At 42.0% G+C, this 25,684-nt stretch overlaps 1 protein-coding gene across 6 annotated transcripts; it reads left to right on the top strand.

Moving 5' to 3' along the window:
• Positions 1-1,310: 1,310 nt before the first annotated feature.
• On the top strand, positions 1,311-18,848 carry LOC148003379 (disks large homolog 5-like). Of its 6 annotated transcripts, XM_087568530.1 has the most exons (7): positions 1,311-1,447; positions 1,944-2,305; positions 10,600-10,735; positions 11,458-11,617; positions 12,949-13,080; positions 13,749-13,932; positions 18,051-18,848. In XM_087568530.1, exons 3-7 carry the CDS (start codon positions 10,606-10,608, stop codon positions 18,054-18,056), a joined length of 612 nt encoding a protein of 203 aa, XP_087424656.1. In that variant the 5' UTR covers positions 1,311-1,447; positions 1,944-2,305; positions 10,600-10,605; the 3' UTR covers positions 18,057-18,848. The 6 variants fall into 6 exon arrangements, with proteins under 6 accessions (XP_087424656.1, XP_087424658.1, XP_087424660.1 ...); XM_087568535.1 differs by lacking the exons at positions 1,311-1,447; positions 10,600-10,735 and adding an exon at positions 8,749-8,883 and having other exon boundaries at positions 2,035-2,305; XM_087568532.1 differs by lacking the exons at positions 10,600-10,735; positions 11,458-11,617 and having other exon boundaries at positions 1,334-1,447.
• Positions 18,849-25,684: the final 6,836 nt, after the last annotated feature.

The following is a 25,684-nucleotide window of genomic DNA, read 5'->3' as shown; positions in this document are numbered from 1 at the left end:
TCTGTCATTAGCACTCTCTGTGCTTGATAGGAGACATTCACATTCTTCAGTAGCTTGTCATCAGTGCAGGAAATGACATCAAGCTCTCTCTCTCTCTCTCTCTCTCTCTCTCTCTATCTCTATCTCTCTATCTCTGTCTCTGACTCCCTCTCTGTCTCTCTGTCTCTCTGTCTCTTCTGTCTCTCTGTCTCTCTGTCTCTCTCTCCATCCCCTCCCCAATTGTTTTGTTTTCTAATACAAGGTCTCACACTTTAGTGAACACAACCACATCTTTAATAACAATTGATTTTTTTATTGCAGATAATTCATATAATCCAAAATGTTATATAGTGTCATATGGGAACTCAATTTCATCGTAAAATAAACCTGCTTTTCTCTTTTCATTGATTGCTCTTAGTTTCCATATTCATACACATATATAATTTATTCTGATTATTCTCTCCCCCACATCGTCCCATTCCCTCCCCTGTGACTTAAACATATACAGTCTTCTAAATTTAGGTTTCCGATGTCTGATTTCTCTTTTATTTATTATACATTCCTTTACTTTTCCATCTATAGTTTATGATATCTTAATAAGAAACCCATTCTGTCATTAGCACTCTCTGTGCTTGATAGGAGACATTCACATTCTTCAGTAGCTTGTCATCAGTGCAAGAAATGATGTCAAGGTCTCTCTCTCTCTCTCTCTCTCTCTCTCTCTCTCTGTCTCTGTCTCTCTCTGGCGCTGGCTCTCTGTCTCTGTCTCCCTCTCTGTCTTTCTCTGTCTCTCTGTCTCTCTCTCCATCCCCTCCCCAATTGTTTTGTTTTCTAATACAAGGTCTCACACTTTAGTCTAGCCTTGAACTCAAGGCAATCCACCTACCTCAGCCTTGTGAGTTTTGGGATTCCAGGCATACACCATCTTGCCCAGTGAATTTTGTGACTCTCATACATCCCTTTACCATTTCTGAATTATTTTTAATATTGCTGTGACCCTTTTCTAGCTTCTAGATGTAGATACATTAACTGATTAGAAGGTTTTATTTTTAAAGATTTATTTATTTATGTACATGAGCACTCTGTTTGCGAGTGTGCCTGCATGTCAGAAGAGAACTTCAGACAGAAGAGGGCATTGGATCCCACTATAGATAGTTGTTGGTCACAATGTGGTTGCTGGGAATTGAACTTGGGAGCAATGGAGAAGCAGCGCTCTTAACCACCAAGCCATCTCTCCAGCCTGATAAAAAAGATTCTAAATTTCATTCTTTTCGTGTTTGTTTGCATCTTTCTTCTTGAGAACACTGTGATGGAATGTTCAAATGGTAATTAGTGGCGGTTGGTAGAAGGAGCCATATGTGTGATGCTGCCATATGTGTGAGGGGCTGGCAACAAGGTGCAGACCCAAGACCATGGCCCTGTGCCCTGTGGCTCGCCTGCTGGATGTGGGCTCTCAGGATGCCTTCAGGTGAGGACTGCAGGTGGTGGCTTGCGCCCTGCTGAGCCGGCCTAGGAGAGTGGCAACCACAATCGCCAGGCCCAAGCCTCCAGCCTGGGGCACCTGGAAGCTCCGGAGGCTATGGCCACAGTTAGGTCACGCTGGGCCTGGGGGCCGCAGAAGCCGCCCTGCGCATCCTTAGAGCCCTGAGAGGGGACTGACCCGCCTGGACAGAGCCCGGAGCTCCGCACCACGGGCCTCCCGGTGTCGCGCCTTGCCCTGTTGTCTGCCCCACGGAGTGGGCACACGTGTCCTTCCCACCCCGCAGCTCGACCGCGCCCGAGCCGGGCCTCAGGGCACGCGGAGCTCGTGGGTGAGCGCGGGGCCTGAGGGGACCGGGCGCCCGCGTTATATTTGGCGCCGGCAGCAGCGCGTGTGCCTGGACGAGTTTTCCTTCCGCAGGGGCTGGCAGCCAGGGCACCGCCGCCCAAGCTGACTCCTCTCTCTCCCTCTCCGACCCCAGCAGGGCCCAGAGGTGATTCTGCCTGCACGATGTCCTCCTTCCTGGAGACGAGCTCTTCGCAGGCGCCACCTCGCGAACAAAAAGAGAAAGAAAAAAAGAAAAGAAAAGCAGAAGAAGAGACCAGGGAAGGGGGCCTTAGCGGCGTTGGGGGTCAGCTCCGCCTGGGGCAGGCGCCCTATGACAGCGGCGGGGTTTCCAACAGAGACTGCAGCCTCGCAGTGTCCAGGGAAAAAGCCCAGGACAGCCCTGCCAGGGGACCTTGAGGCCTGGCGCTTGCCCGGACCCCTAGCCGGACCTCGGTCTGGTCCCCAGGGACAGCAAGCAGCAAGCAGGGCGGGCTGCACTGCCAGAGCAGCAGAATCAAGGTAGGTAGGAGACCCGCGTCCCTCCTTGGCTGGTTCTGGCCCTGCCCCCCCGCCCCCCTTCCCCCTGTCCTGGGAAAGCAGTGGCAGAAGGAGGCAGTGCAAAGTGAGCCCATTGGGTAGGGGAAGGGAGGGTTCAGGGATGTATGGAGAGCTGAAGTAGGGATTGGAAAGCCCATGGCATTGGGAAAGAGTGGAGAGGTAATCTGGAGTGTGCTGTTAGAGGACGGGGATCGTGGGAAAATATTTTCTTAAAACCTCAGGCAATGAATGTATTATTTAATAGATTTCTTCTGATCTACTTTGAAATTGGTTGCCTCTTGCAAGAGATTGTATTTGGAGGATGTAAAATACCCTCCTTCAATTACTCGGAGAAAGAGAACATAAACAGAAATTTCCTCTTTTTTAGCCTCCAAAGCTCTGAGAGATTACAGTTCTGCATAATTTAATTCTTTCCTGCCTGCTATGAGCAGACCTTCAGATCAGCAAGTTCCTTTGGAATGGTTTTGCTTGTTTTTGTTTATTTTCCATGGTGCTGATTAGAAAGCCATGAATTGTTTTGTGAATTTTAAATTTCAAGAGGTGGCACCCAGAGTTGATGGTGGTTTCCTTCACTCATTGCAGTGTAGTTGCAGCATAAAAAAAATATTTCTTGTGACAAGAAGTGGAAAAAGAAAGTTGATGAGCTAAGAAAAGTAGAGCCTTGAGCCAGATCAACCATTTGGCTTCCTCAAATATGGAGCAAGCATGGAATGTGGCTTTTTCAGAATCGAGGGGGTTTTTAGGATTGGGCAGTGAATGCTGTCTGGGGCTAACCCGTCCCTTTTGTGGCTGACAACCCTTAGGAGAAGGTCAGAATGTGCCAACAGCACAGAGTGGGCACTGGTGGTGTTTGAACTCAGAAGTGCTCAGGAACTGTGAAAGTTTCTCTGTTATCATCCTGGAGCCATCTAGTGAAATGGACCACTGTGATGCTGTGTAAGAGGCCATTGTGAGGGCTGCAGAGATGGCTCAGTGGGTAAGAACACCAAGTGTTCTTCCAGAGGTCCTAAGTTCAAATGCCAGCAACAACATGGTGGCTCACAACCATCTGTAATGAGTACTGATGCCCTCTTCTGGTGTGTCTGAAGACAGCTGCATTGTCTGACATATAAATAAATAAATCTTACAAAAGATTGTCATCTACTGCAGTTTCTATGTGGACAGGGCTTAAAGATCAAGTACATTGCCTGTCTTTAAAGATCAAGTGTATCACCTAACCAAGAAATGTAGTAGAAACGACGGACTAAGGCTGCTGATCAATAACAACAAATAGGACAGAAAGCCCACATATACATGGAAGTTGAAGTCAATGACAACTTGGTCATTGGAGACATAAGAAAGAAATTAAAGACTTCTTAGAAGTTAATGAAAATGAAGATAAAACATACCCAAACTTATGGGACACAATAAAAGCAGCGCTAAGAGGAAAACTCATAGCTCTGTATGCCTGCAAAAAGAAACAGGAGAGAGCATATGTCAGCAGCTTGACAGCACACCTAAAAGCTCTAGAAAAAATTAAATAAACCCTAGAGGAGTAGAAGGCAGGAAATAATCAAACACAGGGCTGAAATCAAACAAGAAGAAACAAAACCGAGTATCAAAAGAATCAGCAAACCCAGGAGCTGGTTCTTTGAGAAAATCAACAAGATACATAAACGCTTAGCCATATTAACCAGAGGTCACAGACAGTGTATCCAAATTAATAAAATCAGAAATAAAAGGGAGACATAACAACAAAATCTGAAGAAATTAAAAAGATCATCAGATCCTACTACAAAAACATATATTCAACAAAACTGGAAAATGTGAAGGAAATGGACAATTTTCTATACAGATACCAGGTACCACAGTTAAATCAGGAACAAATAAACCATTGAAACAACTCCATAACTCATAAAGACATAGAAACTGCTATTAAACATCTCCCATCCAAAAAGAGCCCAGAACCAGATGGATTTAGTGCAGAATTCTATCAGACCTTCATAGAAGACTTCATACCAATACTGTCCAAACTATTCCGCAAAATAGAAACGGACAGAGCACTACCAAACTCCCTCTATGAAGCCACAATTACTCTTATACCTAAACCACACAAAGATACAAAAAAGATAGAGAAATTCAGACCTATTTTATTTATGAATATTGATCAAAAATGCTCAATAAAATTCTTGCAAACTGAATCCAAGAACACATCCAAACAATCATCCATCATGGTCAAGTAGGCCTCATGGCAAGGATGCAGGGATGGTTTAATATACGGAAGTCCATCAACGAAATTCACCATATAAACAAACTCAAAGGAAAAAAACCCACATGATCATTTCATTAGATGCTGAGAAATCATTTGACAAAATTCATTACCCTTTCATTAATAAAGTCCTGGAAAGATCAGGAATTGAAGGCCTGAATCTAAATATAGGAAAATGCAAAATACATCAAACCTGTACCTATCATCAAACTAAACTTAGAATATTGAAGGAATCCCACCAAAATCAGGGACTAGACAAGGCTGCCCACTCTTTCCCTACTTAAGTACAATATGGTACTTAACGTCCTAGCCATAGCAATCAAACAATGAAAGTAGGTCAAAGGGAAAAAATTAGAAGGGATGAAGTCAAAACACTAATATTTGAAGATGATATGATAGTCTACTTAAGCAACACCAAAATTCTACCAGAGAACTACTTAACGTGATCAACAACTTCAGCAAACTGTCCGAGTATAAAATAAACCCAAACAATTCAGTAGTCTTCCTCTACTCAAAGGGTAAACAGGCTGAGAAAGAAATTAGGGAAATGACACCCTTCACAATAGTCCCAAATAATATAAAATAACTTGCTGTTACTTGAACCAAGCACGTAAAAAATCTGTATGACAAGAACTTCAAATCTCTGAAGAAATTGAAGAAGGTCTCAGAAGATTGAAAGATCTCCCATGCTCATAGATTGGCAGGATGAATATGGTAAAAATGACCATTTTGTCAAAGGCAATCTACAGATTCAATGCCATCACCAAAAATATTCCTACATAATTCTTTATAAAGGTAGAAAGTGCAATTTGCCGTCATTTGGTTAACATAAAACCCAGGATAGCAAAACTCTACTCAACAATAAAAGACCTTCTGGGGGAATCACCATCTCTGACCTCAAGCAGTATTATAGAGCAATAGTTTGTATGGTATTGGCATACAGACAGGCAGCACAGTGGAACATAATTGAAGACACAGAAAAGAACCCACACACCTATGGTCATTTGATCATTGACAAAGGAGGTAAAACATCCAATGGAAGAAAGATAGTATTTTTAACAAATGGTGCTGATTCAACTGGAGGTCAACATGTAGAAGAATGCAAGTTGACCCATTCTTATTACCCTGGATAAAGCTTAAGTCCAAGTGGATCAAGGACCTCCACATCAAACCAGATACACTAAAAGTAATGGATAAAAAGTAGGGAAGAGTCTCGAAGACATGAGCACTAAGGAAAATTTCCTGAACAAAATACCAATGGCTTATGCTTTAAGATCAAGAATCGACAAATGGGACCTCATAAAACTGAAAAGCTTCTGTAAGGCAAAGGACAGTGTCATTAGGACAAAAAGGCAACCCAGAGATTGGGAAAAAATCTTTACCAATCCTGCATCGGATGGAGGGCTTATATCCAAAGTATACACAAAACAGAAGTAGTTAGAGTACAGAGAGCCAAACACCCCTGTTAATAAATGGGGTTCTGAGCTAAAGAAAACATTCTCAGCTGAGGAATATAGAATAGCTGAAAAGCACCTAAAGAAATGCTCAATATCCTTAGTCATCAGGGAAATGCAAATCAAAACAACCCTAAGAATCCACCTCACACCAGTCAGGATGTCTAAGATTAAAAAATCAGGTGACAACAGATGCTGGCGAGGATGTGGAGAAAGAGGAACACTCGTCCATTGTCGCTGGGATTGCAAACTGGTACAAGAACTCTGGAAATCAGTCTGAACGTTCCTGGAAAATTGGAAATTGCACTACCTGAGCACACAGCTATACCTGTCCTGGGCATATACTCAAAAGATGCTCCAACATACAACAACACATATGATCCACTATGTTCATAGCAGCCTTATTCATAATAGCCAGAAGCTGGAATGAACCCAGATGCCCTTCAACAGAGGAATGTATTCGAAAAATGTGGTACATCTACACAATGGAGTACCACTCAGCTATCAAAAACAATGACTATGTTCAATTCATAGGCAAATGGAAAGAACTAGAAAATATCATCCACAGTGAGGTAATCCAATCACAGAAAAACACACTTGGTATGCTGTTGGGAGCGATGGCCTTGAATCCCTCCATTATTGATGTTATTATTATGGTGAGCATTAAGTATGACTGGGTTCATGGAAAATCCCCAGCCAGCTGCAGAAGACTAATACAAATGTGGTGGTCAAGATGAATAATCATATGATAACGTGTGACGTTAAGATACCCAATGTGATGACCTGTAACCTTTCTGAAAAACCAACATCCTGCTGACTAATAGATATGACAAACGGGTGACTTTTCTGACAACCTGTCAACATCAGCTGATTCCCTGACCACACGAATATTGTGTCCTTGGTGTGGGTAAATTTTCTTACTTCTCACCTCTCTCTGTTACCCTTTTTATGGTACAAATTCAGCCTTGGGGAAAAATAAAATTGTCACCTTGATCAGACTCTTGTCTTGGCGTCCTTCTTCGCGTCTCTTGTCCCCCATTCTCTTCCAGGTACTCAGCACCCCTCATTGACAGTATGCACTCATTGATAAGTGGATATTGACCAAAACCTCAAATTACCCAAGATGCAATCTACAGATCTCAGGAAACTCAAGAAGAAGGATGACCAAAGTGCAGATGTTCCCACTCCTTCTTAAAAGGGGGAACAAAAATATCCATAGGAGGGGATATGGAGGCCAAAACTAAGGCAGAGACCGAAGGAACAGCCATTCAGAGTCTGCCCCACATGTGGCCCATATATATACATCCAGCAAAACTAGGTAAGATTGATGAAGCTAAAAAGTGCTTACTGAAAGGGACCGGATATACATCTCCCCTGAGAGACACATCCAGGGCATGTCAAATAAAGAGGTCAGTGCTGGCAGTAAACTACTGAACTGAGAACAGGACGCCCTTTATGGGAATTAGAGGAAGGATTCAAAGAGCTAAAGGACTTGCAACCCCATAAGAACAGCAATGCCAACCAAATAAACCACTAGCAAAAGACTATACGTGGACTGACCCAGGGGTCCAACTGCATATATAGGAGAGAATATCCTTGTTGGGGCACCTGTGGAAGGGGAAGCCCTTGTTCTTAACAAGGTTGGACCCTGAGTGCAGGGAAATGTCCGGGAAGGGGTTTCTAAGTGGCATGGATTGGGGGACCATACATATGGGAGAGGGCATGGCAGGGGGGTTATGGACCAAAAGCTGGGAAAGGGAATAACGTTTGAATAAAACATATATATCTATTAAAAAACTGAAATTTAAAAAAATGATACTAATAACAAAAATAATCAAAAAAATGTGAATAAGAAAGATATTTTAGGTTTTGGAAAAAGATGAATGCCAGGTATTTGAAAAACTGTATGACGATGGTAAACACTTTAATACACTTGAGAAAGTTTTTATATATTAATGAACTGCATCTTTTTTTTAAATAGCAAATGGAAATACAGTCCCTTCCTGGCTGTGAGGCTAGGTATCCAGATGTAGTGGAATTCATTATTTGTTGGTCCTGAATCTTTGTGCCTGCTTCTAACTCAGCTTATGCCAAGGAAACTAGGCCAAGGTGATATCTAAGTCATTGACCAAACCATCTGGACTAACAATCACAGGTGAAATTCCACCTTGTAAATGGGAGGAGAGGAATAAAAGATACCTTTAAGGATTTAAAAACGATGAAACGTACCCAAAAAAATCCAATAAAAAAGTTTAAAATAAAAATAACTTAGGAAATACAAAATACTGGGGTAACATTCCACAATCATGATGTGTTTCTTCTTTGATAGCTTGCATGTTAATTTACTTCTCTATAACTGTTTTCTTATTTCAAATTAAGTAATGGCATCATCTGTGGAGTGATGGTGAGAACAAAAGCTTTGCCAAACTTGAATAATCGATCCCTCCCGAGCATGTGCTTAACATTCTAAGCACAGGGAAATTTCCTGAGGGGATTAAAGAACAAAATCCAAACATAAAACAGGAACAACAACGATGTAAAAACATTCTGCAATCTGGGTATGAAGGCATGTTGCAACTTTAATCAGCTTTGTAGGTATTTCTGATAAAACACATAAAGAAACAAAAATCCCATCACAGTCCTAGCACTTGCATCCAACAAAGAGAGAGCTGTGAGGTAGTGCCTGCTGCTTCTTTCCCCAGATACCCCTGGGCCTCAGGCCTGCACCCAGTGAGCTGGACCAAGAGCAGCCAGGTTGAAATTCCTGCTGCCATGGCAGGATTCTGCAGGAACATTTCCCTTTGACAACAAGGAACCTGTGTGGAGGAGACCTCTTGGTGAGTCCTCAAGGACTCTATGTGTCCTATTCTACAGGGAGAAGCCCTGCCAGGTCTTTGGCAAGGCCAACCAGTTGTTTGGGGAAGTCTCTGGTTCTGTGGCAGAGGGTGAGGAATGGCAGAAAGAATGGCAGCTCCACTGAGAGCAAAGGCTACCCCTTCTAGGCCTATGACCTCCTAATTAATTTATCTTTTCACCTGATGCCCTATTCACATTTTCTTACTATCATACAACTGTGATCTTGATGAGCAGCTGGGCTCTTGTTTTCTTAATCAGTTCTTTGTTGTCACAGACCTTTTTAACTTACTCCAGCCCCTGAGACTTATTCATACCTTCTGTATGCAGTAGGACCCTTGGTGGGACTGTCATCTCAAAAATAGAAGGTTCGGTAATCCAAAAGATTGGACTCCAGTTTACCTCAGGCCAGGAAAGAAGTCAGCCATCATTAGTAAAAGAGCAAGGGAAAAATTACATAGGAAAAACAAATGCCCTAATCAGAAGAAAAGATCCTCACCTTCTAAGGCCCGCACATCTGCACCCCTCTCTTCTGAGCTTTGTATAGTGATGTTGTATAACTCCAGATGGTAGTAAAAGGCAGAGTTCTTCCCAGAAAGGTCAGACATGATTTTCACTCTTACATCTCTGAGTTGGGCTGTCATTATAGCACACATTCATGTTGAATTATTATAACACCTATGGTAAGAAGACAGAATCCATATATCACAATGCCAAATAGACTCCCTCCTGAACGTATGGACCCATTAAAATTGAGGTTCAACCTGAACTCAGGCCATTCTACTCCCTTCCGGTCCTCCTGATTCTTATGTTTGCTACAAGTAAAAGATCATGTTGTAGTCCCCAATATTCTCATGCCTAGACTTGTCTATTCACGGAGAAGGATATTGGAGAAGTGATGGCTATATAGTAACAATGTAGTAACACAAGGTCCAGGTTGACATTTGCTCACTGATGTCCAATTTAATTGTCTTGTTATATTTGAGAAAGGGAGGATGTCCTACATAATATATAAAACAGACAGAAATTTATTATTTTATATATGCCCTGTTGTTGATCCCTATGTTCCCAAGTAAAAGGAGTTTTTATTGCAAAAAAATAGGATTATAGACCATTGATTTTGTGAAATACATGGATATGTAAATGGAAACAATGTCGGCTTTCAAGGACTGCACAGTAAGCAAATATTTCCAGGTTTTATACACTCAGAGGTATAGAAGAAATATATTGGCCTCCAGAAAAAGGGAAAAGCTTAGAAATCGAAATACATGTCACATGCATTGTCTCGAGTAGTAGATTTACTTTTAAGTAAAATCTCCCTCCTCCTTGGTCCCTAGAGATTTGGGTGCTAAGAAAAATCTGTTCTCCAATTCAGGGTTATAAGAAACCCTCCACAGCAAAAGCATTGTTGACTTCTAATGAAGCAGAGAGACATATCTAGCTTTGAAATAGAGGTTGCCAAATGGTATTCCCAGTGACACATGGGAGACTGGAGGAAAGGGTCCCCACAGAAATTCATCAGTGTGGGAGGAGCTGGTTAGTAGGTAGGCCATAGAATTTTCCAGTGACATCACCAGTAAGCCGTTCACTGGACACTCTATTGTATCTAAGAGATCCCTAGAATCTTCTGTGATGTCACCAGTGTTGTGGTGACACCAACTGCCTTTGGGATATTACTTCAGTTCCCTTTGGGTTCACAGGCAGGCATGTTTCGCCAGCTGCTCAGGCTATTTCGGAAGGAAAGTGTTGATCAAGGAGAGACCACACCAGGTCAGAGGGAAGCTGACCCCCTCTCTAGTGAAACAGGAAGGAGGAAATCATTCTTGGGAAGGCTTGGTGAGTCGTGGGCAGAGTTGGGGAACATCCTCAAGGAGGTAGGTTTGAGATGTGCCTTCTAAGACTAGGCCTTACAAGCAGCAGCCTTGGGATTTTTCAAAGGCAAACCAAGAGTCAGGAGTTCCTGATCTTTAATTTGAGAGAAAGCCATAAAGTTGTAAGACTTCAGTGTCTTTTCTTGAAGCTTTTTAACTATGAGTGTCAATGATTGGCAGGAGGAGGCACTGTGAGATTAACAATGTGACCATCCATGGTTGGGAGTTGAAGCACTTCATCCTCTAGATTACTGTAGGTTACATAAGTCTTGATGGCGAGAACAAGGAAGGATGCACCCCTAGTCATGAATTGAGTTCTCAGACACTTTGGGCTGGACCACACTTGGTTAGAGCTTGATGGTGCTAAACATTATGAAGTCATTATGAACTCCCGGATTATCTGCACCACATCTGACATAACAATGTCGCAGATGTTTATGTCTCAGTCAGATTATAACTCTCAGTGCCGCGGATTGTGTAATAGTGAGTGTGGCACGTGTATGGCATTAGAGGTTGGGAACAGGGACATAGCTTAAGAATCAACCTTTAAGAAAGCTTTTCTGCTCTTTCACGGATTCACCCAGTCTCTACCATTTCCCCTTCCTCAACCTCCTTTTCGGATTCAGAATGATCTATTCTGCCCATTGGTTCAAATATGCAAATTCACTTGGGTTTATCTGTGTACAGGTTTTGGTAGGAAGGCATCATCCCAAAATGTCATCACTAAGGAAGAGGAGTGTCTAAAGGAACTGGAGGAACTCAAATTTGAAATCCAGAAGTGTCAATTCGAGAGGGATGAACTTTATCAAATCCTGGATCTTTATATCTATGATGAGTGGGACCACAGGTAGTCATTATGCCCAGTAACCTATTCACTGTCTTGCGCTCTCTCTCTGCTACCTCAAGATTTACTCATAGCACGAGAGAGTTTCACCTCTCATCCTGGATTTTAAGGAGATTTGGCAGGCATTTGCTTGTGAGATGAGCTAGGTGCTGTGTGTTTAGGGTCAACCTCTTTTGTACTTGACCCTGAGCCTCTTGGATTAGCATTGGTTCTGTCAACAGCTAGAAGGACCTTGTCACACTTGCTGCAACTGTGTGTGTGAATGAAATGCCTGCACGTTATCACTCTTTCCTCTGAATTTGTTCATTATACACTGATTCTATGGCACCTCCATGGATGTAGTTGGCATTCTAAATGTGTTTGGATATGGGTTGGTGTGTATATATGTGGCAGTATTTGTTGGTGGTTTACTCTGGATCAGGACGTCTGGGACCTTTGATTGGGTCTGAGGATTTGTTTGATCAACAGTTTGCAGGTCATGATAGTGATGAGTACATGGAGGCCCACATTAATCAACACAGCACTTTGCTCCTTCTGTATACCTTGGTGGCACACAGAACTCTCCTGAGGGGAGGAGGTGCTATAAATCCTCTTCCCTGTCAAACTTAGTTATGCCCTCTGGGAATTCATGTAATGATAGAAACCAAGGATTGAGTATACCTGCTTTCAAAACAAGAGAAATGTCATCACAGCTCTCTCTTGGGCCCAAAGCTGTGGCACAGACTGGAGGAATCTTCTTCCTGAACTAGTCAATTCCATCATGCTCACCTGGCCAGCTCTTGAAGGTCAGGTCCCTCCAACTGGTACCGTGACTCTGTTTTCCTGTGCCCAGGATAATAAATTTAACCAGTACAAATACTTTGAAGGAGCAAGTATGTGGAACATACTGAGTTTAAGTAATAGAGAGAACAGTCTGATTTTACCTAATTTGTTTCACCTGCTTTGATCTTTAGTTTTTTTATTTTTTTAACTATCCAGGGATTGTTTATTGTGACCTAGAAATGGTCACTGTGGTCTTGACAGTTGTTATTCCCAAACAGGCAGCTCTCAGGCTCTGCCCACTCCTATATAGTGAGTCTTTGCAGAACCATATCTCTCAGGATTCCAAGGAGTCCTTATTACAAAACAAATGTTTGCTTATTTACATAGAAATATTTTCTGTGGTTGAGTCTCATTGTTGTGTTTTGGTCTGGTTTTTGAGTTTGCCATTTTCTTCCCTTCCACCATTTCTTGATTTTGAAATTTTTTATTATATATTTTTATTTACATTTCACCTAATTCTAAAATCGTGAGTTCAAAACATTATTTGTTCCTTTGGCCATGACCTAACCCAGGCTGCATGTCGAATTGCCAGTCCTTCAATCTGAACATGAGATGAGAATGATGTCTATGCAAATGATGACCAACTCAATAAGTGATGCCATGGAGAGGTACAAGGAGCTCATACAAGTGAACAGTTCCTACCGGTGAGTCGCTGACAGAGATGAGAACCCAGCACTAGGCAGGGAATGCTTCTGTCCTGTATGACTTTGAACAAAAGTCAGGGCTCTGGTTCTGTAGTGTCTGACTCTTAACAAGAAGGCTGCCTCCTGGCAAGGGTCTTAGATTTGTAGCTCTTGGACTCAGTTGTCGTACATGTAGGGGTGTAGAAGACCCTCCAATTGTTATTTTCCCAATTAAAGTTCCTCTAGATAGAAAAGGTTTGCACCATGATGGGAATAGCAATCAACTCTGAATCTCTAGGACTCTGACAGGAGATTTAAAGATCTGTGATCCATGAGAAACACATGGAAAGACTCTATAGCTATTGGGTCTTCAACTACCCCTCAGAGGGGCTTTCCCCACAACGTGAAGATGGTTTCACCATACCATGGACATACGAGCTCCCTTATGGACCATCTCTTCTTCCTTGATTTATATAAACCGTCTTAGTGTCAGGATTTTCAGACGTACTTTGATTCTTGTGGAATGTGGATTCTGGATTTGACCTCCTCTAATTGGTGCTAACCTCTATAGTATGGCTCTATTCTGGGGATTTCTGAGGATGAGGACCCTTGAAGGGATGATTGGACTTGCAGGAGTGACAGGCAAATAGAAGCTGGCTGGGATTTACCATTATTTGTTTGTGGTTCAGCATCAGGCACTCCCAGCTCCTGCGTGAACAAGCTCAATTGAAGAACAATATACAGATTTTGCTGAATGAGAAGAGAGAACTGCTGGTGGAGCAGACTGAACTGCCATCATCCTCTGTGGAGACAAAGAGGCTCTGTGAAGAGGCCGGAATGAACATCTGTGACCCCAGAGCCAAGCAACAGCAGGTAGGGTTAGGGCTCAGGGTCAGGTTGTCCTCAGGTCTTACCATAAACATAGACAAACCAATGTAACTGTCCATTGATTGATCCATGTCCTGACCTAGGTCTCATCCAAGTGTTCATTCATGTGATGGTTTACAAGGCTTTCTGTGGAGATAGCCCCTTTTCAAGAAACTGCATGTTTGGAAAGCAAATGCTCCTGCTCTTCGAGATCTGCACTTCATTAAGGGAGATAGGTTGATCACACAGCACAGCACTACATGCCATTATGTATGGAGGGTGCTATGTGGGAGCCCCTCTTTAGACTAGAGCAGGGCTTTGAGGGATGAAGCAAAAGACTGGAGCTCATTTTCTTTACAGGGATCGTGTGAGACTCAGGAAGTAAGTAGTTTTCAAGGAGGAGAGCCTGGTGGAAATGCCAAAGAAATGGTTCTCATTGTCATTTGTGGTGGCTTTTGTTCTTCCTCCCCTCATGTCCCTGTATATGAAGATGGTGACTTCATGCTTCATAGATCTTGGGTAACTACAGAGCCTGTGTATCAGCATGTCAGTCCTGTCTTATTTGAGTGCTCCTGGAGAGTTCATAACTGGGCCTTACAACCTGAAGCTGGTTAGAAGAGCAAGGATGGGGAAAAGGTTTCTCAAAGGCTGAGGGTTGGCATGAGAGACTTGAGACTTCAAGAACAAAGTTATCCGTATGTACCCCCAATTCTCACCAAGAAAGTTGCATTTCTGTGCTGACCTGCATCTTAGGGAGCATGCGGGGAGGCCAGTTCATGACATGCAGTTTTGTCCAGTCATTATCTAACTTAGTCCTTTAAGCTTAGGTCTCTCAACAAACATGAAGCTTCCTGTTTTGTGCTGGCCAGCAGTCTTTGCATCATTCGTCCAGTTCCAAGTGGAGCCCCCTCTCTTATTTGTCTCAACACATTCTTAAACCATTCAGCTATTTTAAAAATAAGGATTAGATTTCTTCACTTTACCTGAACAGAGTTATCCCCCGGGAAGATTCTGGATTGTCTTATTGGCTTCACCATGATCTTGCATGGAATCCTAGAGTGCAACTCTCTGCTGACATTGCTTTGCTGATTATATCATGGGCACTGCATTCTTTCAGGATAGGTTCCCTCTCAATATTGTACACAGTGCTGCATTTCAGAAAATTCACTGTATGTTATTTATTTAGCCTTTTTCTGACTGACATTGAGGTTGTTTTAATATCACAGGAACTCTAAATTGATCAAATGTTCCTGGTAACTGACCGTGAGTTACTGTCTTCTCCGATGCTTCCAAAGTCTTCTATGAAGGAAACAGGGTAGCTTTAGTGAGGGGCCTATGATGAGTCAGCATAGAGCTTGATGGAGTCTTTTCCTAGAAATCTCTCTCTTGGGGATTTGATGTTGTGTTGTTTAGGCTATCTGTGCAGAATATGTAACTTACTTGTCGGACCAGCGAGTATCTGCATAGAAAGGTTTCCTGAAGTGGAAATGAGTACAGGGCAGGGCAGCACAGCCTGCTTGAGTCTAAGAGACTTGTACACAGCATTGTTCCCACTAATTCCTCACTCAACAGGAAATGAGCTGCATAAGAGCAAAGTTTTCATTTGTGCATGCGAGTGTGTATCTGTGTGTCTGTGTTTGTGTGTGTGTGGGTATGTGTGTGTGTGTGTGTGTGTGTGTGTTTGCAGTAGTGAACGTGTATTTCCCTCAATTCCAAGTTTCATGAGAAAAGTACTCTTAAGCATTCACTTTACATCCATGAAACATGAAATAGAGCTGCCCAGTCATTTGGCATCTCCATCTAGCTCTGTACAGCAAAAGGACACTTAAATTACTAATTTATTCTGTTTCCAAAAATTTCAGAACAGAATTATCTTGTGAAGTCTGGGGGAGGAGTGGAAATATGTTCAAGAGAGTCCCGTTTCACAGGGGTAACAAATGGTACAGGCCTAGGGCTTGCAGGTCCCTTTTTGTTATGGTGTAGAAGCAGGACAATAAAATCCTTTAGAAATGCAACCCCCAAAAAGAGGACACAAAAACACCTGTAAAGTTAGATTTTCAAGTGATTAGGGGCAAAACTTCTGATCTGCATTGAAATCCTTTGGAGCACATCAACGGAATGGAGTACTAGGAGGTAAGGGCAAGGCTTCTCTATAAAATCCATGAGTTTATGTTGCTTCTCTGTTCTTTGTGAATTGTGAAAGCCCACTGGAAGGTTGTGTCACTCACTGTGTCTTCTCCAAGGTTGCTTTCCACATTGCCTGCTACCATTTCTTTCGAGCTACCTTGGCACACTACAACTTCCCCTGGGAGTTTGGCTTGGATTTTATTCATTGAGAATTTGAGTTGCTTGGAATTGTATCTTCATCCAGAAAAAGTCCCATAGCTATGCTGTGGTGCAAGAATAGGGCAGTATCAGGAGCCCCTTTAGGTGCACAGATAATCCAAAGCGTTCCCCTATGTTATCTGTGTAGCATTCTGCAAGTGCTGTCGATCAACATCATTGTCTCTCAGTTAATTTCAGCCTCAATGGGTTAGGAGAAATGATGAGCTTCAAATGGGTCTGACAGTGTAAGAACAGGTAGCCCTATGAGAAGCCATGTTCAGAAAGTGGAACAGAAGTTTTAGTTAACCCAGTGATTCCACAACAAGGAGTAGGTATTGCTATTGCAACTAGGGAGCATCAATGTTGTAGTGGTCCCAGAGTAACCTTGAAGGAGAATCTATCCAGACGTCCATCAGCCAAGGAGTAAAAGTGTACCATACGATGGAGCCCTTCCCTAGATTCTGATTCAGTGTGAGATAATCCATGCAAGCTTTTACTTACTTATTCAAATTATCTGTGGAACAATCACATTACGGGGAGAAAATTTGTTGATTTGGATCCTGGTTATGGAGATTTCCTATGATTCTAGCTTTGGGCATGAAGTCACTCAGGCTATGGTAAAGACAGCTCCGATTAGAAGAAGTTGCACACTTTGGAGAAAGTCTGAAAGAGTGAACAAGAACAAGAGTCTAGTCCACCACCAACATATGATCCTTTGCTGAGCAACAAGACAGCTCTACACAGCCTTTGGGACTTGCTAAGACAGATTGTTAATGGAAAAAGAACCCTGAGTCTATGACGGTTTATGGGAGGACAGCACATCACTGACTGAGCTGTCTATAGGCTCTGGCCACTATGTACATATCCCACTCAACATTTGTTTTTATGCCTCCAGTGAATCCTGGGGAATCTTTACATTAAGCATTAATGTTCATGTAGGAACATAGGCTGGAAGAGGCCATTTGAATATCCTTCCCTATATAAATACCCTTTTTGGGTGGATGACCACCCCACCTGGATTTCAGCCTCAGGCAGTTAAAGAGCTACTCAGAGTATTGTTCTGGTACAGTTCATGTGAATTTTGCCCATAAAACAATATATATATGATCCTCTGGATTTCTTGCTATGTTCTACTCCTTTCTTCCTGTAATCTCTCCGGAAAGATCTGAGGACATTTTCTCTTCTGTCCTCTCACAAACTGCCTTGCACTAGCCATAGACTTACAGGGGTGCTGTTCTGTTTCTACATCACAATCACCTTTAATGTCCATGTGTACGCTGGGAAGATTTGCATGGAGCACATTCTCAGTGATTACAAGATCTGTGCGGTGAGCATGAATTTGAAGTGAGATGGCTTCTCTGTGTATTTGCAGATTCAGTGGTTACAAATGGAAACTAGACCGGTTCCTTCAGTGCTGACATAATCAGAAATTTCACCTCAATTGTGGGCATGTTCTCCAGAAGGAATCCACATGGTATTCTAGGATGCTCATACCTCTCTTGAACTCAGATTCAGACATAGCTACAATGTTATTATTCAATGTCATATACCTGGACCAGTGGGAAAAAATGCTCATTTTTCTCTTAATCCCAGTACAGTGCATAGTCCACAGTTCAAATTCTAGCAGTGTTAAAAGCTGAGATATAAATCCAAGCGCAGGTACTCTATGACATTTGGGGATGGAGGGACTGACCTCAGCTGACAGGTCATGCTGGATTATCCAACTGAATAGAGCTGATGCATGAGGGAGAGTTGAATTGACAACCACTCACTAAACTTTTTTTCCCTTGCTCTGGTAGGTCTGAAATTCTCCAGCAGAAACTCGAACATGACACAGTCCAGGACAAGATCTCCCTTGGAGAGAAGAGGTACAGGAGGAGAACTAAGTGTGCACAGCAAATACACCACTATTGCATCTCATCTGTAGTGTCCATAGCAATTGTAGACTGCATTTTCCTCCTTTAGTTTGATTTCTTTGGATTGAATACGCTGTATTTTCACCTTGCCTCACTCCAGCAAGTGCACACTTTTTGAGGGACTCAGAGAAGTGCTGATGCATATCAATCAAGAGCTGCTGGTCATCCAGAAAGACTGTGCACGTGTAAATTTGTACTTGTTCTGATGTGTCATCCAGAAGAGTTTCATGGAGATCAGATCACAATATTGGAATGTCTTTGTGACAAAGTCTGTAATATCATTTATACTCAGTATTGGTAGGCTTTTTCCTTAATACCCCCACTCCAACAAAACAGTCCTACTTCCACTCCTCTTGAAAAGATTATTACCATCACTAACTGCTTGTCTACTATGTCTCCAAGGCAAGCCACAGGCTATAAGTCTATTCTGCAAAAGGAGCAGCAAAAAATGCTTAGTGCAATTCCTCTATTTAAAGTTTGGTTAATTTTTAATTGTTTTGGTTATTTGGTTTTCCTTCTATTCATTTGAAGATTTGTTATTTATCTGTTGTTGTTTTGTTCATTTGCTTCTATTTTGATAAGGATATAGACTGTATATATTGACTACCTGCATCTGGTTACTATCAAGTAAATTGGATGTATTCTGGTCAATAAAGGAGTACTCTCAAACTCTTCACTCTTAAGAACCTTCTTTATTGATCATTAGTGTCAACATCTGAAGTCCCACAGCTATCAGGGAGGGATGGATCTCTGCATTCTCATGGGGACTGGGCATCAAATCACTTCCCAGTAAGACTGAGATTCAAAGGCAGTCATACAGTCACTGTTCACTGTGTTTCCAACTCTGAATTTCAACTTCATCATGCATACATTACCCACTGTGTATGCTTGCTGTCAAATATATAGTTACCTCTAAATTATACTCTGTCGATGGCAGTTTTGACCAAATTAATAGGATAAACATTAATTTTTCTGTAACACCTCCCAGGACATATAAACATGGTATAAGGGAGTTTAAAGCCATCGGGAATCCTGCACCCAAATCCCGGGGCAGAAAATGATGAACACCCAGGAATGCAGATAATCCTGAGACCACAGGAAACAAAGCCACTTCTGACCAGCTCTGCCCACATCTCTGGCCCAATATTAATCTGCATGGTGCCTCTGGAAACAGGAATAGAAGAGCAGTCAGTGGCAGGAATCTGCTTGGTCCAGCCTGGACCCAGAACCTACCTGGGCCCTGAGCATATTTGAAGAAAACCATAGGCATACAATTCTCTGTTTCCTGACTGTGGCTTATTTTGATTCGAAGCTCAAAATACCATTTTGTTGTTGTTGATTTTTAGTTGGATATTTTTCATTTCGAATTCAAATGTTATTCCTTCCTTGTTTTCCAGAAATAAGTCTGAATACCATCGCCCTCCACCTCTGCTATAAAAGTATTCCCTTCACCAGCCATCCACTTTCCCAGCCTAGGCAGGACCAAGGGCTGTTCATTCCATTTGTGCCCAAGAAGACCATCCTCTGATACACATGCAGATGAGGCCATGGCACAGTCCCTGTATAGTGATTGGGTAGTGGTTTAGTCTCTGGGATCTCTGCTTGGCAGGCATGGTTGTCCTTATGGGGTTGCGAGTCCCTTCAGCTCTTTCAATCTTTCTGTAATTCCTCCAACTGAGGTCCGGTTCTCAGTTCAATGGTTTGCTGCTAGCATTTGCCACTGTATTTGACATGATCTGGCTGTGCCTCTCAGGAGACATCTATATCCAATTCCTATCAGCCTGCACTTCTTAGCTTCATCCACCTTATCTAGTTTGAAGGCTGTATATGTACAGGCCACAAGTGGGGTAGACTCTGAATGGCCATTCCTGTAGGCTCTGTTTTAAACTTTGCATCCCTATCCCTTCAATAGGGATTCTTCTTCTCCTTTAAAGGAAGGAGTGAAGAATCGGCATTTTGGTCATCCTTCCTGAATTTCATTTGGTCTGTGAATCTCGGAGAATTTGAGCATTTGGGCTAATATCCACTTATCAATGTGTGCATACAATGTGCGTATTTCTGTCATTGGAGTAACTCACTCAGGAAAATATGTTTTAGTTCGTTCTCTTTGTCTATGAATTTCATGAAGTCATTGTTTTTGATATATCTGTAGTAGTCCATTGTGTAGATGTACCACACTTTCTGTTTCCATTCCTCTGTTGAAGGGCATCTGGGATCTTTTCATTTTCTGACTATTATAAATAAGGCTGCTATGAACATGGTGGAGCATGTGCCCTGTTGTATGTTGGAGCTTCTTTTGGGTATATGTGCAAGAGAAGTATAGCTGGGTCCTCAGCTAGTGCAATGTCTAATTTTCTGAGGAACCTCCAGACTGATATCCAGAATGGTTGTACCAGTCTGCAATCTCACCAACATTGGAGGAGTGTTCCTCTTTTTCACATCCGCAAAAGCATCTTCTATCGCCTGAGTGTTTTATCTTAGGCATTCAGACTGGTGTGAGGTGGAATCTTGGGGTTGTTTTGATTTGCATTCCCCTTATAACTAAAGATGTTGAACATTTCTTTTGGTGCTTCTCAGCCACTCCATATTCCTCAGCTATGAATTATTGTTTAGCTCTGAACTGCAATTTTTAATAGGGTTATTAGTCTCCCTACAGTCCAACTTCATGAGTTCTTTGTATATTTTGGATATAAGCCCTCTATCAGTTGTAGGATTAGTAAAGGTCTTTTCCCAGTCTGTTGGTTGCTGTTTTGTCCTATCCACAGTGTCCTTTGTCTTACAGAAGCTTTGTAGCTTTATGAGGTCCCATTTGTCTATTCTTGATCTTAGAGCATAAGCCATTCGTGTTTTGTTCAGGAAATTTTTTCCAGTGTCCATGTGTTCAAGATTCTTCTATTAGTTTGAGTGATCTGGTTTGATGTAGAGGTCCTTGATCCACCTGGACTTAAGCTTTACACAGGGTAATAAGAAGGGGATGATTTGTACTCCTCCATATGCTGACCTCCATTTGAACCAGCACCCTTTGCTAAAAATGCTATCCTTTTTCCACTGGATGCTTTTGTCTCCTTTGTCAAAAATCAAGGGACCATAGGTATGCTGGTTCATTTCTGGGTCTGCAGTTCTATTCCACTGGTCTATCTTCCTGTCTCTGTAACAATACCATACAGTTTTATCAGTAATGCTCTGTAAACTGCTTGAGTTCAGGGATGGTGATTCCCAGGGAAGTCCTTTTATTGTTGAGGATAGTTTTAGCTATCCTGCGTTACTTGTTATTCCAAATGAATTTGCAAATTGTTCTGTCTAACCCTATGAAGAATTGGAATCGAATTTTGATGGAGATTGCATTGCAACTGTAGGTCACTTTGGGAAAATGGCCATTTTTACTATCTTCATACTGCCAAGCCATGAACATGGGAGATCTTTCCATTTTCTGAGATCTTCTTCAATTTCTTTCTTCATATCATGAAGTTCTTGTCACACAGATCTTTCACTGGTTTGATAAAAGTCACACTGAGGTATTTTTATATGATTTGGGACTACTATGAAAGGTGTCATTTCCCTAATTTCTTTCTCAGCTTGTTTATCTTTTGTGTAGAGGAAGGCTACTGATTTGTTTGAGTTAATTTTATACCCAACCACTTTGCTGAAGTTGTTTATCAGGCTTAGGAGTTCTCTGTTGTAACTTTTGGGGTGTCCCATGTATACTACCCTATCCTCTGCAACAGTGATATTTTGACTTCTTCCTTTCCAATCTGTATCCTTTTGACCTCCCTTTGTTGTCTGAGTTTTGGTTAATGCTGGGGACAACATACAATGGAGACATCTCAGTAGCCCGCAGTAGCTTTTTGTAAAAACTGGTTGTTTCCATTTCTCCAAACCTTAGCCCTGGACAACGGCTGTATAGATTTCATTTGTGTGACTGCCTATCAGTTGGCCTTGGTGTGCACAATTATTGTATTATATCTGACTTTCCTACTTCTTTCTCCTTCTGCTCTGGTGAATTCTGTGAAACTAGATGTTCCTTGATATTATGATTCTTAGACAATTGGAAATTGATGCATAGGGGCACAGCACAGCACAGCCCTAGTGGCCCAGGTGGATACTGTGTATTCTCATCTTGGAAAAAATGTAATAACTGCAGAATTGTAGTTCTAGATTAGGGTTTGACTTGCAAAGACAGCTTGAAGAAAATGAGAGAAAATGAATTTGAGCCAACATTGGGACCCTAAGAAAGGAAAAAGTTATTGAAGTTAGGAAGTAAGTTTTACATAATATTATAGACTGGTTAAGGAAGTATAGAATATATAAAATAATATACTAGTAAACTAAGTCTAACTACTGGAACCCTTATGAGAGTCATTGTGTGCAAGGAACAGAACGCTAGTGGAATTAGTGTGCTAAGGGTTACCTTGATTCTTTCTGGCCACTGCCTGGCAGTTTTGCCTATGTCATTTATCATTAGAGCTTCACAGGAAAGTGCAGGTAGCTGACCTCAGAGCTTTGGACTCTGAAGTATAAAAGTAAAGAGTTAAAGTTTAAATAATGATAAGTTTACGATTATTATTATTATATTGGCCACAGGCCTTGGTATAGGGCAAGCCTGAAACTTTAGAGAACAGTTGTAATTCTTAGTTCTTGGTGTGATGTAGTCATTCTTTGCATTTGATTTGGCAATGATTATAAAATCTCTTTTTTCTACCCGCTTTTGGATTATTAATAAAGGACTGGGTTAAGAGAAAGGCTGTAGTTCTGTAGAACATGTGAAGAGTAAATGAGAGAGAGCATGAGGGAGTGAATGAGAGAGTAAATCACAGAGCAAATGTAAGAACAAATGTGAGAGCCAGAGAGAGAGCATGAGAAGAGAATGTGAAAGTGAGTGAGGGGAGAATGTGGGGTGTGTATGAAGATTGTGTGTGTGCGTGACAGGAGAGTGCATGTGGTGTGTGTGAGTTATGTATGAGGTGTGTATGAAGAGTGCACGTGTGCGTGACAGGAGAGTGCATGTGGTGTGTGTGAGATATGTGTTAGGTGTGTATGAAGAGTGTGTGTGAGAATGAAAGGGTAATGAACAGATGTGTGAATGATTGTGGGAGTTTGAGAAAAGAAAACTGCAATAAAAAAGGCAGAGTGCACAAAAGAATGCAGAGTGTGTGCAGCCTCAAGCTGAGAGAGAGAGAGAGAGAGAGAGAGAGGGAGAGGGAGAGAGAGAGAGAGAGAGAGAGAGAGAGAGAGAGAGAGAGAGAATAACTTTAAGCCTTGAAGTTGCCTGTCAGTTTGTACCCAAAGAGTCATCTGTGGATATGTATTATGTGCCTTCCAGATATTCCTGCTTCCAGGTGAGAACTCTGATCCTGTGACAGAGGCCAGGAAAGTCTGACAGAATGGCTGCAACCCTGAGGGCAGAGGATAAAATATTTGGCCTAGACCTCCTAATTTATCTTTTCACCTGAAGCCTTATTATTAAATATTCTTACTGGAATAGGACTACGATCCTGGTGAGGGTCTTCTCTCTTGGATACTTAATCATTTCTTCGTTGTCACAGACTGTTTGAGCTTACTCCAGTCACTGGGAGTTTTTCACACCTTCAAATTTGCTGAACTTTTCAGATTTCTAACATTTGTGGCAAACTGAGTAAAAAAGCAATGAATGTTGAGCACTTCACTGGGGTCCAGTGCATATGGAGCTACGGGTGTATGGATATGGTAAGTCCCTAGGAGTTACTCTAAGAAAGTAGGACTGTGCTCTTAGGACCCCTGCGTGACCTCACTTCACTATGCCAGCTTTGTGGGCTTCTACACTGCTGCTCTGAGAAGAACTGAAAACTAATGAAATAGATGTGTAGCCTCCCATTACCTTTGTCATTGTTAGGATATTAGTAGGAGAGGTTTGATTGAAATATACTCTCAAAAATATTAACAAAACCACTACCTCTTGTGTAGCACCTGGATGAAGTACCAAGTTCACAGACAGTTCTTCACAAACTTCTCAAAGCCAGCCAACTGGAGCATGAACAAAGCCAAGTCCAAGGCATTCAAAACCAGCATCCTCACCAATGCCCCCAGGAAAGGCTTTGTTAAAAGAAGGGAGGTACTGAGACAGTTGGCCCTCATACACTCAGAGAAGACTGTGCCAGGAGAATTGGGGAAGGTTTGTGGGAGAGAGTAATTAAGTATCAGTAGTCAGTGAGCAGAACGTAAAGTGAAAAAGAAAAAATATATAAATAGAAATAAAATAAAGGTCTTTAACAGAATGGGACACAATGTATTGCTGAACTAACTCTACCGTGTTTACACTTGCACATGCTTTAACATCTAGAGAGACTAGATGTGATAAAGTAGGATGCCCTTGTCGTTTACATATACTATGTACACAGCAAAGATAAATGAAATGGATAACATGCAGATCACAGATCCATTGTTCCCTCACATCTATGTGACTCTGCTTCCCTTTATCAGGACTGTGGAGGCCTCCTCTCATCCAGGTCTCAGGGCTCAAGCAAAATGCAGTCCCCTATGATCTCTGGCCAAGTGCTCTTGTCTTCCCAAAATTACTCTGCCTCAGGCTGCAGAGGCACTGAAGTGCCAGCCTTCACCTTCAAGGTGCAACCACTCTTTCAGTCTTTACAGGCTCTTTGTTACTTAACTGAAGGTTTCAGCAGAGGCCTTTCATCTCAATAACAGAAGCTTACCTAATCCAAAACGTTGGGAAGCCATCCTACACTCCTGATTGCCTGCTTACCTGAGACCAAACAACATAGCTCTCCTCTTTATGCCTGTTTCCCTGATTTGAAAGTAAATATTGTGTTCATCTGTGGCATTGGTGGTAAGAATAAAATCCTTAACATGAATAAGAGGACCATGCAGAGCATGGCTTTACATTCTATATACAAATTGAATAGCTAGAGGGAATTACCAAAGAAAACAATAAGAATCCTAACTCAAATATAGAGAAATTATGAAATGAAATTAAACAAAAACAAAAGCAAAAACAAAAATACCTTGTGGGTGCTGGTATTAAAGGCATGTATTAACTCTGACCAGCTTTTAGGTATTTCCAATAAAAAGCAAACAAACAAACAAACAAACAGCCTTATTACAGTTGCAGCAGGTGCAGGAGAGAAAGCTGGGAGATATCCTGTGCTGTTGCCCCCATGCTGTGATTCTGGAGCAACAACTTCCTTGGGAATAGGAACCTGTATGCAGTGGGATCCCTTGCTGGGCCTGTCATCTCAAAAATAGGGGCTTCCCTAATCCAATACCTTGGAATCCAGTTGACTTCAGGCCAGGAATGAAGTCAACCATCATTAGGGAAAGAACAAGGAGAAAATTACATAGGAAAAAATATGTGCCTTAATCAGAAAAGATCCTCAACTTCTAAGGCCTCCACAATCTCCACCCCTCTCTTCTGAGCTGTGCATAGAGATGTTGTATAACTCCAGATGGTAGGAAAAGGCAGAGTTCTTCCCAGAAAAGTCATACATGATTTTCACCCTGACATCTGTGAGGTGAAGTGGCAT

Source organism: Rattus norvegicus, chromosome 9 (assembly GCF_021556685.1).
Source record: "Rattus norvegicus strain SHRSP/BbbUtx chromosome 9, alternate assembly SHRSP_T2T, whole genome shotgun sequence".
Classification (NCBI taxonomy): Eukaryota; Metazoa; Chordata; class Mammalia; order Rodentia; family Muridae; genus Rattus; species Rattus norvegicus.
This window is presented reverse-complemented; position numbering and strand designations above follow the sequence as displayed.